Below are 13,348 nucleotides of genomic sequence, written 5' to 3'. Positions count from 1 at the left end.
TTTGCGGCAAATGAATGTCAATCCCTTCCGTCCTCCTTTTTACGGCCACAGAAAGCAAGCATTTGTGTAGATGTTTGTTTTATTTTTAACGTGTGTAAAGACCTTGAGAAAAGTGAGTGCCGTAAATGCTATAAAACTTGGAGTGTTTAGATATCCCAGACCTCACTAATTGTGGGGGGGTGGTCTGGAACGTAGCCCCCACATCGGAAGGTGAAGTACTGTAACAAGTGTAATGAGACACATTTGTTTTACATCGGAACCACTGTTACAGACAACGTCTATACAGCTCAAAAGATAAAGATCTCATGCCAATCGTTCGTCTCACAGGGAAGTTCAAGGTGATGTTTATTCGCCTGTCCGATAAAAATACTAAGCGGGACCTTCGACGAAAGTCAACAAAACAATCTGCTGGCAAGGAAATTGGTTGGGGGCCCGGTCGCATCCAGTCACAAATGTAAAAGCAGATCGATAAAAGAAAAAAAATATCGCTCTCAATCACGGTATGCGTCGTGCTTCATCCCATCATTCATCCGATCGCTAGTCGGACGCTTTAAAATTCATATAAACGCATTCTCGCACCGTGGAAAGAAAGCGGAACACGTTAGCATAGCTGCCTAGCATTACCATTCATGCTGCAACTAGGTTGGGCGACACCTTTTTCCGCTCTAAACAAGGCGCTGTCGTTGAGAAGGCACGTACCTGGAATCGCAAGGCTACTATACCGAGTGGCCAAATGAGTCAATTTGGTTTAAAGTCGAGCCGATTAGAAAACAAAAGCTGAAGTATTTTCACCAGACCCCGTCCAGCAGCAGCAGACTGTTTTGGGGATTCCCACCACAGGCGGGAGGGCGGGGCTTATTCGCCCCGTGACGCTTTTCGCGTGAAATAATTGGTTGGGAACTATCCACTCTTTTCAGTGAATATGGCACATGAAAAATACAGTATTTTATTAATGTTGACAAATGATTGGTTGGTAAATAATAATTGAGGTAAATAAATAAATAAATAAATAAATAAATAAATAAATAAATAAATAAATAATCATTTTTATCTCTAGCGATACATATTTCAGGTATAAGGCATGTCTCGTCGAGCAAAACGTCCAGAACGCAATGTTTATTTATTGTCGTTATTATCATTTCCTACTAAATCCGTATTTGAGCATTTTGCACTCCAAATTGCTTACATGGATTATGTGCATGCACAATCACCAACACACGCGGCGTAACCGCAGCCAATCACTTGCAGCGCTTGATTTAGCATTAATGGTATTTGTAATGACATTGGCACCTACTTACATTGCAATCACATTTCAAGCCTCCTCTCTGCAGGCGTCCTAGTTAACTGGGAGCGAGCCAAGCAGCAAACGGGCGCTATCTGCTCTGCCTTGTGATACGCGCTTATCTTTCTGCACTTTCTTTTTATGAACAAGAAAATTGCCTTTAAAAAACGCCCCGTGCCTTATTATTTTTGAGCCAATTAATTTCATGACATGTAATTCCTTTTACGACACAGCGAGGCGAAAAATAATCTGGTAGAATAACTGACGAGGAAAGACAAGCACACCCCGAAAGAATGTTAAGGAGACTCCAATGCAAGGAAATTATTTCAGAGTGCATAAATAAAAGCCGCCCCGCCCCCACCCACTCCCATCATAGCTCGAACAAAAATTGAAGTTTAGTGGAGACATAGTTTGATGACAGCCTGCCCTGAAAGTGTCCAACATAATCAAGAAATAGACGATTTGCATGTATGTTCTTTGAATTAGAAGGGACAGAGTGACCTACATTCTCGCCTGCGTATCTGTTCTTAGAAGTGTCGGTTACATACTCAAATGCTGTTAATGTAAGTTCTCTCCCTCTTGTTTGCTGTCAAATTCTCAAACGCATGCCATGGGTGACCTCATCAAATGGGGGTCCCATATTCTGATGACTCAGAAGATTTTTTCGTCTGTCTCCAGTTTAATACGATCTTTTCTCTCCCTTTTCAACACCACAGTGTGGTGTTTTTTGGGGGGTGAGTATATAAACAAGACTGTCTTTTCTTTTTTTCATGATGCTTCCTTTCACTTCTGTTTTCAAATTTATGTGGAAGTCATTCGAAACAGAAGTGACACATTTTGACAAGCTGCCGAGATGTGCCACGCTTTTAATCAGCATGGCGCTCTGATAGGCTCAATCGCCTCACACGCTGTGGTGTCAACCACTCTCGAACTGTCGCTTCCGTCACGTCTTCATACTTTAGCATCAAATCACTTCATCTAGTTTATTGCAGATCACGTGATACGAAGAGCACGACACCTTTATGCAATCAATGCCGTGAACGAGTCATCGGGGAATTAACTTGAATGAAGCGCTTAAGCAAGGGCTTGCTTTATGAATATGAAAGAATGTAAATAGACGCAAAGCGAAAATGCTGTCATGCCGGCACGACCTAGCACGCCGCGACAGCGTATGCTGCCTAGCTAGGCACCCGCCACACGTGATGTGAAACTGCATTCCGCCCACTTAGGCCTTCTTCCGCGTCATGAGATAAGGGGAAACAATGATTCAAGACGATAAGGACGAAATGTTTATTTCAGCTCCGATTTACGAAATATTTCCAAAGTTGGATTTATTTCTGTGCATATAATATGAATGTGGACATTAGCGGCGGGTGTCTCCATAGCTTAATGCAAACGCGGAGCCGCACATTTGCGTTATCATTGAAAGTCTTCAAGTCAATGAATTTCAAATCGGAATGAAAATTAATCTCATCTCCAGCCGACTGTAGACGACAGATTGAAATATAAAAAAAAAAAATAGGAAAAAGTCCAAAAGATTGTGATGGAGTATCTAACGCTTCAATTCTCGGTAGATTATTACCTCTTGTCACCTCGGTCGACTCCTCCCCCCTATCATAATCTTTCCTACGGACATGTTGCTTTCGCTCTCTCTTATTCTCACTTCTTTTTCTTGACCTTGCACTTTCGTCTGTGCCACCCCAGCAGATGAGGTGGAGGATAGTTCACAGTACGTGACTCACTGCGGCACCGGTCTAGCCCCCTGTTAAGGCCCCCCAGTGTGACCCAACTCAACAGAAGTTTTCAGTCATATCATCATCATCATAAAATAAATCGGCTTGTATTGTATTGTGGCGGCCCGGTAGTCCGGCGGTTAGCACGTCGGCTTCACAGTGCAGAGGTACCGGGTTCGATTCCAGCTCCGGCCTCCCTGTGTGGAGTTTGCATGTTCTCCCCGGGCCTGCGTGGGTTTTCTCCGGGTGCTCCGGTTTCCTCCCACATTCCAAAAATATGCGTGGCAGGCTGATTGAACACTCTAAATTGTCGCTAGGTGTGAGTGTGAGTGCGAATGGTTGTTCGTCTCTGTGCTGTTTGTTGTTTCAATTGCATTTGAAATCTTTGGCACCTTCCCCCAAGCAAAGTTTCTTCAAGGACTTTGCTTGCAGCCAAGCCACGTACAGTCAAGTAAGTTGATGCGGATTAAGATGGGCGCACGCTTGCTACTGGGATGTTGCGAAAGGCCGAGAGTGATAATGTAGCGCCGGAGAGGACGCTGCACTAACACTGATAAATGTTTTCAGCAGGCGGTCCGCCATTAGTGTCAGAGCAAGTTACAGCCACAAGAGCAGACAAACAGGAAATGGGGAGAGAATGGCTGTAAATAATTGATAAGCCTTGACCCTGTGTGATTCATATTCGCTGGCGCAGGATCAAAGTGCGAGGCTCCCTCTTTGACATTGAGCCCGAACGCGGGAGTCAAAGCCATTACCTTCTCCAGCGGCGCGTCTTTTGCGTTTGTGTTAATAATGCATTCTTGCTCCTCAATCGGCGCTAACGCTAGCTGGCACTCCAGGGCACTGACGCTATTGCCGCTGCAGGGGCTACCTAACAGGAGCGCTAAGTAACGCCAAGCGGACGCCATTTTGTTCCCGTCCACTTGACAAAGTTCGAGGCGCTCTCAGGTGTGGAAAAAAAAAAAAGCCCATGTTGGATCCCTCGCTTCTTTTAGGTGTGAGCAATATTTTAGAGGCTGTGGCTCTCAATCTTGCAGCTCTGCAGACAATTAGGAGCGTGTGAATGAATGTTTGATACACTCGGTTATTATTTTGAGAAGTGCTCATTTAAATAGTGCATGCGATGTAAAGCCATGCTAGCGCCGATTCATCTCTGCTGCCGGAGTCTCTGTTTGCTTAATAAGAATAAATCTTACAATTTATTATTCATTTTTTTTGGGTAGATGCTACAGTGAATTGAAAATCTGGAACCAAGGTTGTTATTCCTCGGCCTGACTTTATGGGCTGCGGTATTTGAAATCTAGCTTAGCAAAGACGGTTTCTCGGTGTAAATGTGGGGTTTCATTTTTTTTTTCAATGTGGTTTCCCCAAACTTGGGCAACACGGCAGTCATCGAATCAATCCTGTGTTCTTCCATCACGGTTTTGGTTTGGGGCCGCCACAAAAAAGGACAAAATCCGACTTCAACGGACAGTTAGGACGGCAGAAAAAAATCGTTGGCACCGCCCTACCCACTCTTGAGGACTTGCACACTGCAAGAATCAAGACAAGGGCACGGAAAATCCTCCTGGATCCCCCGCACCCTGCCCACCACCTTTTTCAGCCACTCCCCTCAGGCAGACGCTACAGATCCATGCGCACCAAATCCAGTAGACACTTAAACAGCTTCTTCCCTCTAGCCATTAACTCCTTAAACAGTCACTGACATAGTCACTCTTCTTGCACCACAAAATGGTACTACAAAACTACCGGTTACTCTAAAATGGTTCAATGATTTTGTTGTTTACGATGGTACTAGTGCAGCGTGTTCTACCGGAGACAAATTCCTTGTGTGTTCTACATACTTGGCCAATAAAGATGATTCTGATTCTGATTCTGGTGTCCGCACAGCCGAAAGGTCGAGCACACAACATGGCGCCCGCTTTCTCGTGGGCAAATGTTTGGCATGCGTTTGCACATGACCAAATCACTGTAACCGTCTATGAGTTACCTCTGTCAATTATTCATTCATTCATCTTCTGTACCGCTTGATCCTTACTAGGGTCGCGGGGGGTGCCGGAGCCCATCCCAGCCGTCTCCGGGCAGTAGGCGGGGGACACCCTGAATCGGTTGCCAGCCAATCGCAGGGCACACATAGACAAACAACCATCCACGCTCACACTCACACCTAGGGACAATTTAGAGCGTCCAATCAGCCTGCCAAGCATATTTTTGGAATGTGGGAGGAAACCGGAACACCCGGAGAAAACCCACGCAGGCCCAGGGAGAACATGCAAACTCCACACAGGGAGGCGGGAGCTGGAACCGAACCCGGTACCTCTGCACTGTGAAGCCGACGTGCTAACCACTGGACTACCGGGCCGCCCCTCTGTCAATTAGTGAAGATGAATAGCTTTTAGCCCCGCCAGGGCCCAGGGTCCATCAATCTAACTGCGCCGCACTTTTATCTGAGCTTGTCCAACGTATTGATTGTGGAGTTCCAGTGCCTCCGCTCTCGGGTTATGATGGCCCCTGACCATACGAGCTTACTCAAGAGGGTTCTGTCAGATGAAAGGCGGGATATGTAACCCAAACTCCCACTCTTGGGACGTTTTGAATGTTCACATTCTTGAGATCACATCTCCCTTCCTGCCACCGGAGACCGAATATAGATCCACTGGAGTCTTCCCCGCGACAACTCATACCAGATTTCAATCAAGGTTTGATTGCAATGCAGTACCTTGTCGAGGTGGGGAGGAATAACTCCCTCTTTAATAACATGCTTTTGACCTTAAAGACCGCATCTTCTCCTTGAGTATATCGGGGTTTTTTTTGTCGATGTTGTCAGCTTTTCGCCGCCACAAAAGCAGCCTATCAGTTGTGTATCAGAGTCTGCGGCTTTGCCAAAAGGACGTTTCGGTGAGCCGGGGAAGGGGGTGGGGGTCCATTGTGTGCGGCCCATCTCTGCTGAGATAGCTGTCTGAAGGATCGGCCAGCGCCGCTTGAACTGATCCTCTCTGTCTCACTCCGCTCGCGGCACTGCATGCGTCGGAGGCATTGATCGCCATTGAATTGGATTGCGCTGGGCCTTATTACTGATGACGGTGTGTGTCGGGTCACGTGGAAACCACAGAGACGTCTTGTGCCAACAAGTCGGAGCCAGCTCAAAGCAGTCAGATGGGAGGATTTACTCAGCGGAATTACAAGTGTCAGTGTTTGTTACACGGAAAACGCCGGCTCATACAAACACTCGCTGCTCACAGGATGAGAGACGCTTGGTAATGGAAAGAGTTCTTTATGATAGTCAGTTATCATTTTTCAAAATGTTAACTCTGTCCCGGCTGTGTTGTCAATTTATCTGCTCTCTTTCAAAGTTAGCAAGGGCTCAACGGTTTCTGTCCATTTTTTATTTTTTGGGGGGGGGGGGGTCGGGGAGGTGGGGGTTGGTAATTCCCATATTTCATTTATTTTGGCCTTGCCGTATGTTGTGCACGGCTTGAATAGCAGCCATCATCTTTTCCACTTAAGGGAACAAAAGGCCTTTGCTCCCGAGACAATGAAGTGCTGGCCCACCGTGCTAGCGACGGGCCAATAAAAAGCGTAATTGGATCTGTCAATCAAACATTGGTGCAGTGTGGGAGGGCCACACCAGGAGTTAAGTGGGAAGGACAGAAAGTTAACTCTGCACAATAGCGTGTTATTTCTTTCTGTCCGGTTAGGGTGGGTGGGGGGGGGGGACTTAGCGACGGTATCAGAAGTGTAGCGAGGTTGCTGTTTGTGTACGCCAGAAATTGGCAGCGATGATCAGTTTGGGTCGATGTTCGGTTTCGCTCACGTATTGTTTTAATGGCTTGCCGGTTCAACAAGGCCAAGAGAAGGATGATTTGGACAGCCAAGTTGAGAAACCCGGCAAAAAGTCAAAAGTGTTCATCTACCGGCGGCCCGGTAGACCAGTGGTTAGCACGTTGGCTTCACAGTGCAGAGGTACCGGGTTCGATTCCAGCTCCGGCCTCCCTGTGTGGAGTTTGCATGTTCTCCCCGGGCCTGCGTGGGTTTTCTCCGGGTGCTCCGGTTTCCTCCCACATTCCAAAAATGTGCATGGCAGGCTGCTTGAACACTCTAAATTGTCCCTAGGTGTGAGTGTGAGTGCGAATGGTTGTTCGTCTCTATGTGCCCTGCGATTGGCTGGCAACCGATTCAGGGTGTCCCCCGCCTACTGCCCGGAGACAGCTGGGATAGGCTCCAGCACCCCCCGCGACCCTAGTGAGGATAAAGCGGTTAGGAAGATGAATGAATGAATGAATGAACAGAATAAGTGACGGGGGCGGGTATTGGTAATTTACCAGACGCGTGCAAGCAGGTGTAAAAAGTTTGTTGTTTTTTAAATGGCCTAAACACAGCTGACTCCATTTTGCATATCATATCTTTGAGGACACACACCATGGCTTTTCCCGGAACGCCCAACGACAAGCGGCCATAGCGAGGCTTAGGACTCAACTAAGACTTTTTTTTTTTTCCTCATTTCCCTCCAGGAGCAAGGGAAAGTAGGTGTGACCTTCAACATCGGGACGGTGGATATCAGTGTGAAAGAGATGACGACAGCGGTAAATGATGGCAAATACCATTTGGTTCGATTCACCAGGAATGGAGGAAACGCTACGCTACAAGTGGACAACTGGCCCATCAATGAGCACTTTCCTTCAGGTACGCTCTTACTTTATATACGGTCATTTGCTCACGACTTAGTGGAGGTTTATTCATTTGAAACCACTGGACGCCACCTATTTGCGTAAATTAAAGGGTATCGACATGTAGCTAAAATCGCACGTGGCCCTTTCCCTGTATAAAGCAAAAATCATGCATTTGTGTTTCGCGCTACAGGATGTCCCAAATCTTATTCCAAACATTGCCAGCTTGAGAAATGAACAGGGAAATGTGCCATGCTCTTTGGTTCCAAAAATGAATGTCCTAAAGAAAGTGCTTTTGTACCACTTTGCAGCTCGTTACTAAAAGATGTGCAGACATCTGGGATGTTGACACAAGTCTCTCATCCGAGCTTTTTTAGGATCAACGCCAAAATAAACGCCTTTGCAGATGGCTATCACTGTCAAAATAGATTTACTCACGACAATTACTAACAAATAGTCCTGAAAGCACAACCCTCTTTGTGGAGGCCAAATCTGTACAGTACATCTAAACAGAAATGTTGGAGAAAAAAAAATCCAAACATAAGACTAACAGTACACAAATGAATGTTGATCCTGTTGACTTCTCAACATGCCTCCAGCATCCCCCCCTGACCCCCCCAAGCCGCCACCAACCGTGCCCCATCCTCCCCTGGCATGACCTGGCACACTGCTTGTAGTTTGGTTCCGTGCCGGGCAGGTGATGTTAATCCCTTCTGTCGCTGGCTTTCTTTTGCCATTGGCCGTCCGTCCTTGGCTTTCTTGGACCATACGAAGAAAGAACGGTTTAGCGACTGCGTTTTAAGTACACTTATGTAGTAGCACATCGGCTTCACAGTGCAGAGGTACCGGGTTCGATTCCAGCTCCGGCCTCCCTGTGTGGAGTTTGCGAGTTCTCCCCGGGCCTGCGTGGGTTTTCTCCGGGTGCTCCGGTTTCCTCCCACATTCCAAAAAACATGCATGGCAGGCTGATTGGACGCTCTAAATTGTCCCTAGGTGTGAGTGTGAGTGCGAATGGTTGTTCGTTTCTGTGTGCCCTGCGATTGGCTGGCAACCGATTCAGGGTGTGTCCCCCGCCTACTACCCGGAGACAGCTGGGATAGGCTCCAGCACCCCCCACGACCCTAGTGAGGATCAAGCGGCTCGGAAGATGAATGAATGAATGAATGAATGAATGAATGAATGAATGTAGCACACGACTCCCCCTTGATACCAGTGGAACTACGAGACTGACGGCAAGGAACGGTCCCGCTTCCGACATCATTTGCCACATTCGTCCCCTCATCCAGAATTTGAACTTGAGTCCATAGGGGGTGACAAACCCGCACATTGGCAGTAAATGTTTGGCATGGTAGCCAGGGTGCTTAAACAAAAATCAAATTAATAACCACATTCATCCAGCTGGAGACGGGGGCCCACGTTCCTCCCTTCTTTCAACAGTCGTTAATTTGCCAGAGTCGTTTGACCCCCGCCGTCTTCTTAATTACCTCAAAGTGCCCTCTGCATCAATGCACCGCGGTTGTTTACCAACACCCCCGCCCCTTAATATTCCGTTAAGTGCCCATTCAGAGTCTGATGAATGTTTACCAGCTGGACCGCAAATGGAAAAATACGGCACGGATTTCTATCCCTTAAGCTTTCAAATGATAATGATGAAGTGCTCAAATTGAGATGGTTCCTGTTTTCTCTCCACCTGAATGCATTGCAATTAATTTTCGTTCTTTGGCGCGGGGTCCTTTGCGGATCAGTCAGTGATGGTAATTACACAGCTAGCGTTTGATCCCCCCCCCCTTCCCCCTACCTTTTATCCCTTGTAAAAGCATCTCATGAGTAACTCCACGTTGTGATGCATCGAGTGATTCCTCGCACTCTGTGTTTAGCGAGAAGGTGGCAAGGCGCCACGGGGCGCCGGGGCTGTTCGATAAACAGTTGCCAGATCGGGGCCTGCCCGCTCTCCCCGGTTGGGAATTGGGGACAGAGGTGTCGCTCGATTGCTTGTCAGTGGAAGGTGTTTGCATTCCGGCTGGGCTCGTGTTAATTGGACATCTCACCAACATATTTTTTGTTTTATGGATTCATCAAGGCGGCCCGGTAGTCCAGTGGTTAGCACGTCGGCTTTACAGTGCAGAGGTACCGGGTACGATTCCAGCTCCGGCCTCCCTGTGTGAAGTTTGCATGTTCTCCCCGGGCCTGCGTGGGTTTTCTCCGGGTGCTCCGGTTTCCTCCCACATTCCAAAAACATGCGTGGCAGGCTGATTGGACACTCTAAATTGTCCCTAGGTGTGAGTGTGAGTGCGAATGGTTGCTCGTTTCTGTGTGCCCTGCGATTGGCTGGCAACCGATTCAGGGTGTCCTCCGCCTACTGCCCGAAGACGGCAGGGATAGGCTCCAGCACCCCCCGCGACCCTAGTGAGGATCAAGCGGCTCGGAAGATGAATGAATGAATGAATGGATTCATCAAAGCTTGCAAATGCTTATATGCCAACTAAATATGAGCATTTCGAATAAAAGATGGATGCATAGAGAGGCGGTAGGTGCAAAGAAGTTAGCTGAGGTTGAATATTGGAGACATGCACTCGCGCAGCTCTGTGATACTTATGCTGTGGAATATACGAGGCTTGTGAGTGAGGAGTAGTAATACGTGGAGAAAGAAAAAGGCCCTATTTTCTCTCAATTGCTTTTACGCTCTGCTCGCTCCCTTTTATTGGGTTGAAAGTCTCAGGAGTAGGAGTTTTTGAGGACAGTTCTAAAATGGCAAAAATAATTGGAGACGGTTGTGTTAACATTAAAAAAAAAGAAAAGTTACATTTAATTGCGGCACTAATGGAAATGTGTCATATTTGTTCAGAATAAATGCATCCCAGCACAGATATGAGAAGATCGAGTCGGTATAGGTGACGATTTAATAAGCATTTCAGGCTGTTATGAGGTGCGAGCTGCCATTTAAATAACATCGGTTGGTTTTTGCTGCACTTTTAGGAGTGCATATGAATTTCATATCAAACATTTTACACATATTTATCTATTTTTTTTGTGGGCGGTCTACATCCCGCGTGACGCATGGGAGGCGGGTCAGACCCGTTGTCGGGAATTTGATAGCGGAGCGCAGGCTGGCAAACTGAAAAAAGGGAGGGCTGCGGCGTTGTGTGAGTGTTCAATGCCGAGTTTAATTAAAGCGTCTCTTTTCGCTCCATGCGGCGCACTACAACATGATTGGAAGCACGTCCGCTTTTGTGAGGCGCGCACTTGGAGACCACGGCCCACAACCGATTGCTCCTTTGACTAGCCCCACCCACTCCCATAGCTGTGCCGCCCAGTGAGATGACAATTCAGAGGGGTTTGTATCATTCTGAAAGTAAAGTATAAAACAAGGAGCTGGGTGGCATTGGAAGTACTTTCAATGCTCTCGCAAAGCATCTATGAGGACTGACCTCAAGGTGTCAAAAACAGATAATGACGGGGAGAGGTAATTACGCAGCCAAAGAAAGTGACTGAGCTGCGCAAGGGCAGCTGATTGCGTTGAAAGCCCAAAGTGAAAAGCAGTGTGCAAATAACCACGCGATGCAAAATGAGTTCAGAATAGAAAATAAATGTGAAACATTGCCAGAGAAAGTGGAGGTATCGTTCAAAAAAAATATAAGGCATGCTTCGGTGTTATGATGTGTTTATATAAGCAAGGGCGCCATATATCCAGCTCCAGACGGGTCCGCAGTCCATCAAATGTGCTCATCTTCTCCAAATAGACAAAAATGCCCGTAGCCTCTCGCAGAGGGGCCATTTTTCACCATTTTGACGCACTCTGGTGCTTTCATGGGACCTCAGTGAAAATAACGTGGTGGGCAAGCCACCAAACCATCACATGGCACTCTTCAACGTTATGTGGGTGACCAATCATTTCTAACCCCCCGAAAATAAATACATAAAATAATAATAATGGTAAAGTTTGGAATGGGTCCCTCTAACTTTGATAAAAAATGAAATCAAAGTGGCGGCCCGGTAGTCCAGTGGTTAGCACGTCGGCTTCACAGTGTAGAGGTACCGGGTTCGATTCCAGCTCCGGCCTCCCTGTGTGGAGTTTGCATGTTCTCCCCGGGCCTGTGTGGGTTTTCTCCGGGTGCTCCGGTTTCCTCCCACATTCCAAAAACATGCGTGGCAGGCTGATTGAACACTCTAAATTGTCCCTAGGTGTGAGTGTGAGCGCGGATGGTTGTTCGTTTCTGTGTGCCCTGTGATTGGCTGGCAACCGATTCAGGGTGTCCCCCTGCCTACTGCCCGAAGACAGCTGGGATAGGCTCCAGCACCCCCCGCGACCCTAATGAGGATCAAGCGGCTCGGAAGATGAATGAAATCAAAGTTAGGATTTTTTTAACCATTTTCCCCAGGAAATAATGTAAATCATCTGTCTCTGTAAAACGTAAACGTAAAAAGATTTATAGCTGTTAACAGTGCGGCGATGAAATGCACACTCCACTTTTTTTGTTTTTGTTTTAATAATGCGTCATGCAAGCTTAGAAATAGGGAAGTGAAAATAGAGGATTCTTCCTGTAGCTCAATCCTTTTTTTCTTTCTTTTTTTTTTCAATAACTGCCAAAGTTAATGACCTACCTTTCATTTGTGGCATTTGGGGACGAGGGTGCAAGGGGGAGGCTGTAAGTGTCTACATGACTTCAGACACTTCGCCCAACCTGCCACATGCTTCTTTTCCTGCACATAAAACACTGCAGCAAACGATTGTGTGGCCCGAGAGATTTAAAATCAGGTGGTGTCCAGTGGGAGTTAGCGCACGATTACCTCCAATTAGCGTGACAAGAAGACGGTTTATGGATGTCTCCCGATTTGACTGCTTAGTATCCTTCATTGTTTCACTTGTAAAACTTAATGAATGTTTTTTAGCTTTTTTTTTGCAGACTTTTATGTATTTGGTGCTTTTGTAAAGAATATGTGATTATTGAAGGTTAATCATACTTTCTTTTTTTTTTTTAGCTCCTATGGTCAATGTGATTTACATGTGATGTGGAATCGTTTAACATTAAGAAAAAAAAAAGAGAATAATAACCAAAAGATACTTGATTAAACCTGCATAAATATTTATTTTAAAAAAAATCATAAACAAAGATAAAAGTCGTCTAAACCACTGTATAAATGTGTTTTGTGTGTTGCCAACCCTTTCAAACTGTTTGTTAAACTTTAAGGCAACAGCGACATTGAGCGCTTTCAAATGGCAAATAAGAAAATCCCATTCAAATATACCCGGCCCATAGAAGATTGGCTTCAGGAGAAAGGTAAAGCTCGATCCAACATCTCCCGTGTACGTCTTTGATATGCTCTCATTCCATCGGCTTGCTCCCTTTGAGAATGGAAAACTGTCCCTTAAACCCTTTTAAAAACATGTAAACTATTTCATTTTTTTTTTTTGCTACCTCCTCCATTTTTGATTCACCCTTAGCTCTCATTTGCCATCATCATCATCATCGTTGAAATCTTTGGTTGTAGCCTTGAAACCAGTTAAAGGGACTGGGAAGGGAATGGAAGAAAACCCCCCAAATCTCCAGAATCGGGAGATGAAAACCCCCCTCACTGCTTCAACCCTTCTTTTAGCTGCATAATGAAATTCATGACTCAACATAACATCATTATAAACGACATTTAAAGTGAATTGCACAAAACCA

The 13,348-nt window shown here is 46.3% G+C and overlaps 1 protein-coding gene and 1 long non-coding RNA gene across 2 annotated transcripts in view; both read left to right on the top strand.

Annotated features, from left to right (window-relative positions):
- The window catches only part of LOC127591972 (neurexin-3b-like), a 154,285-nt gene that overhangs the window by 119,505 nt on the left and 21,432 nt on the right, over window positions 1-13,348 (top strand). The window contains 2 exon segments of the mRNA XM_052052285.1: window positions 7,527-7,698; window positions 12,872-12,961. Coding sequence (XP_051908245.1) covers window positions 7,527-7,698; window positions 12,872-12,961 — 262 coding nt within the window.
- Window positions 131-830, top strand: LOC127592020 (uncharacterized). The gene is made up of 2 exons (XR_007960045.1): window positions 131-229; window positions 713-830. It is a non-coding gene; the product is annotated as an uncharacterized LOC127592020 (long non-coding RNA).

Source organism: Hippocampus zosterae, chromosome 19, assembly GCF_025434085.1.
Source record: "Hippocampus zosterae strain Florida chromosome 19, ASM2543408v3, whole genome shotgun sequence".
NCBI classification, from domain to species: domain Eukaryota; kingdom Metazoa; phylum Chordata; class Actinopteri; order Syngnathiformes; family Syngnathidae; genus Hippocampus; species Hippocampus zosterae.
The sequence above is the reverse complement of the archived record's forward strand: the minus strand, read 5'-3'. Positions and strand labels throughout refer to the sequence as shown.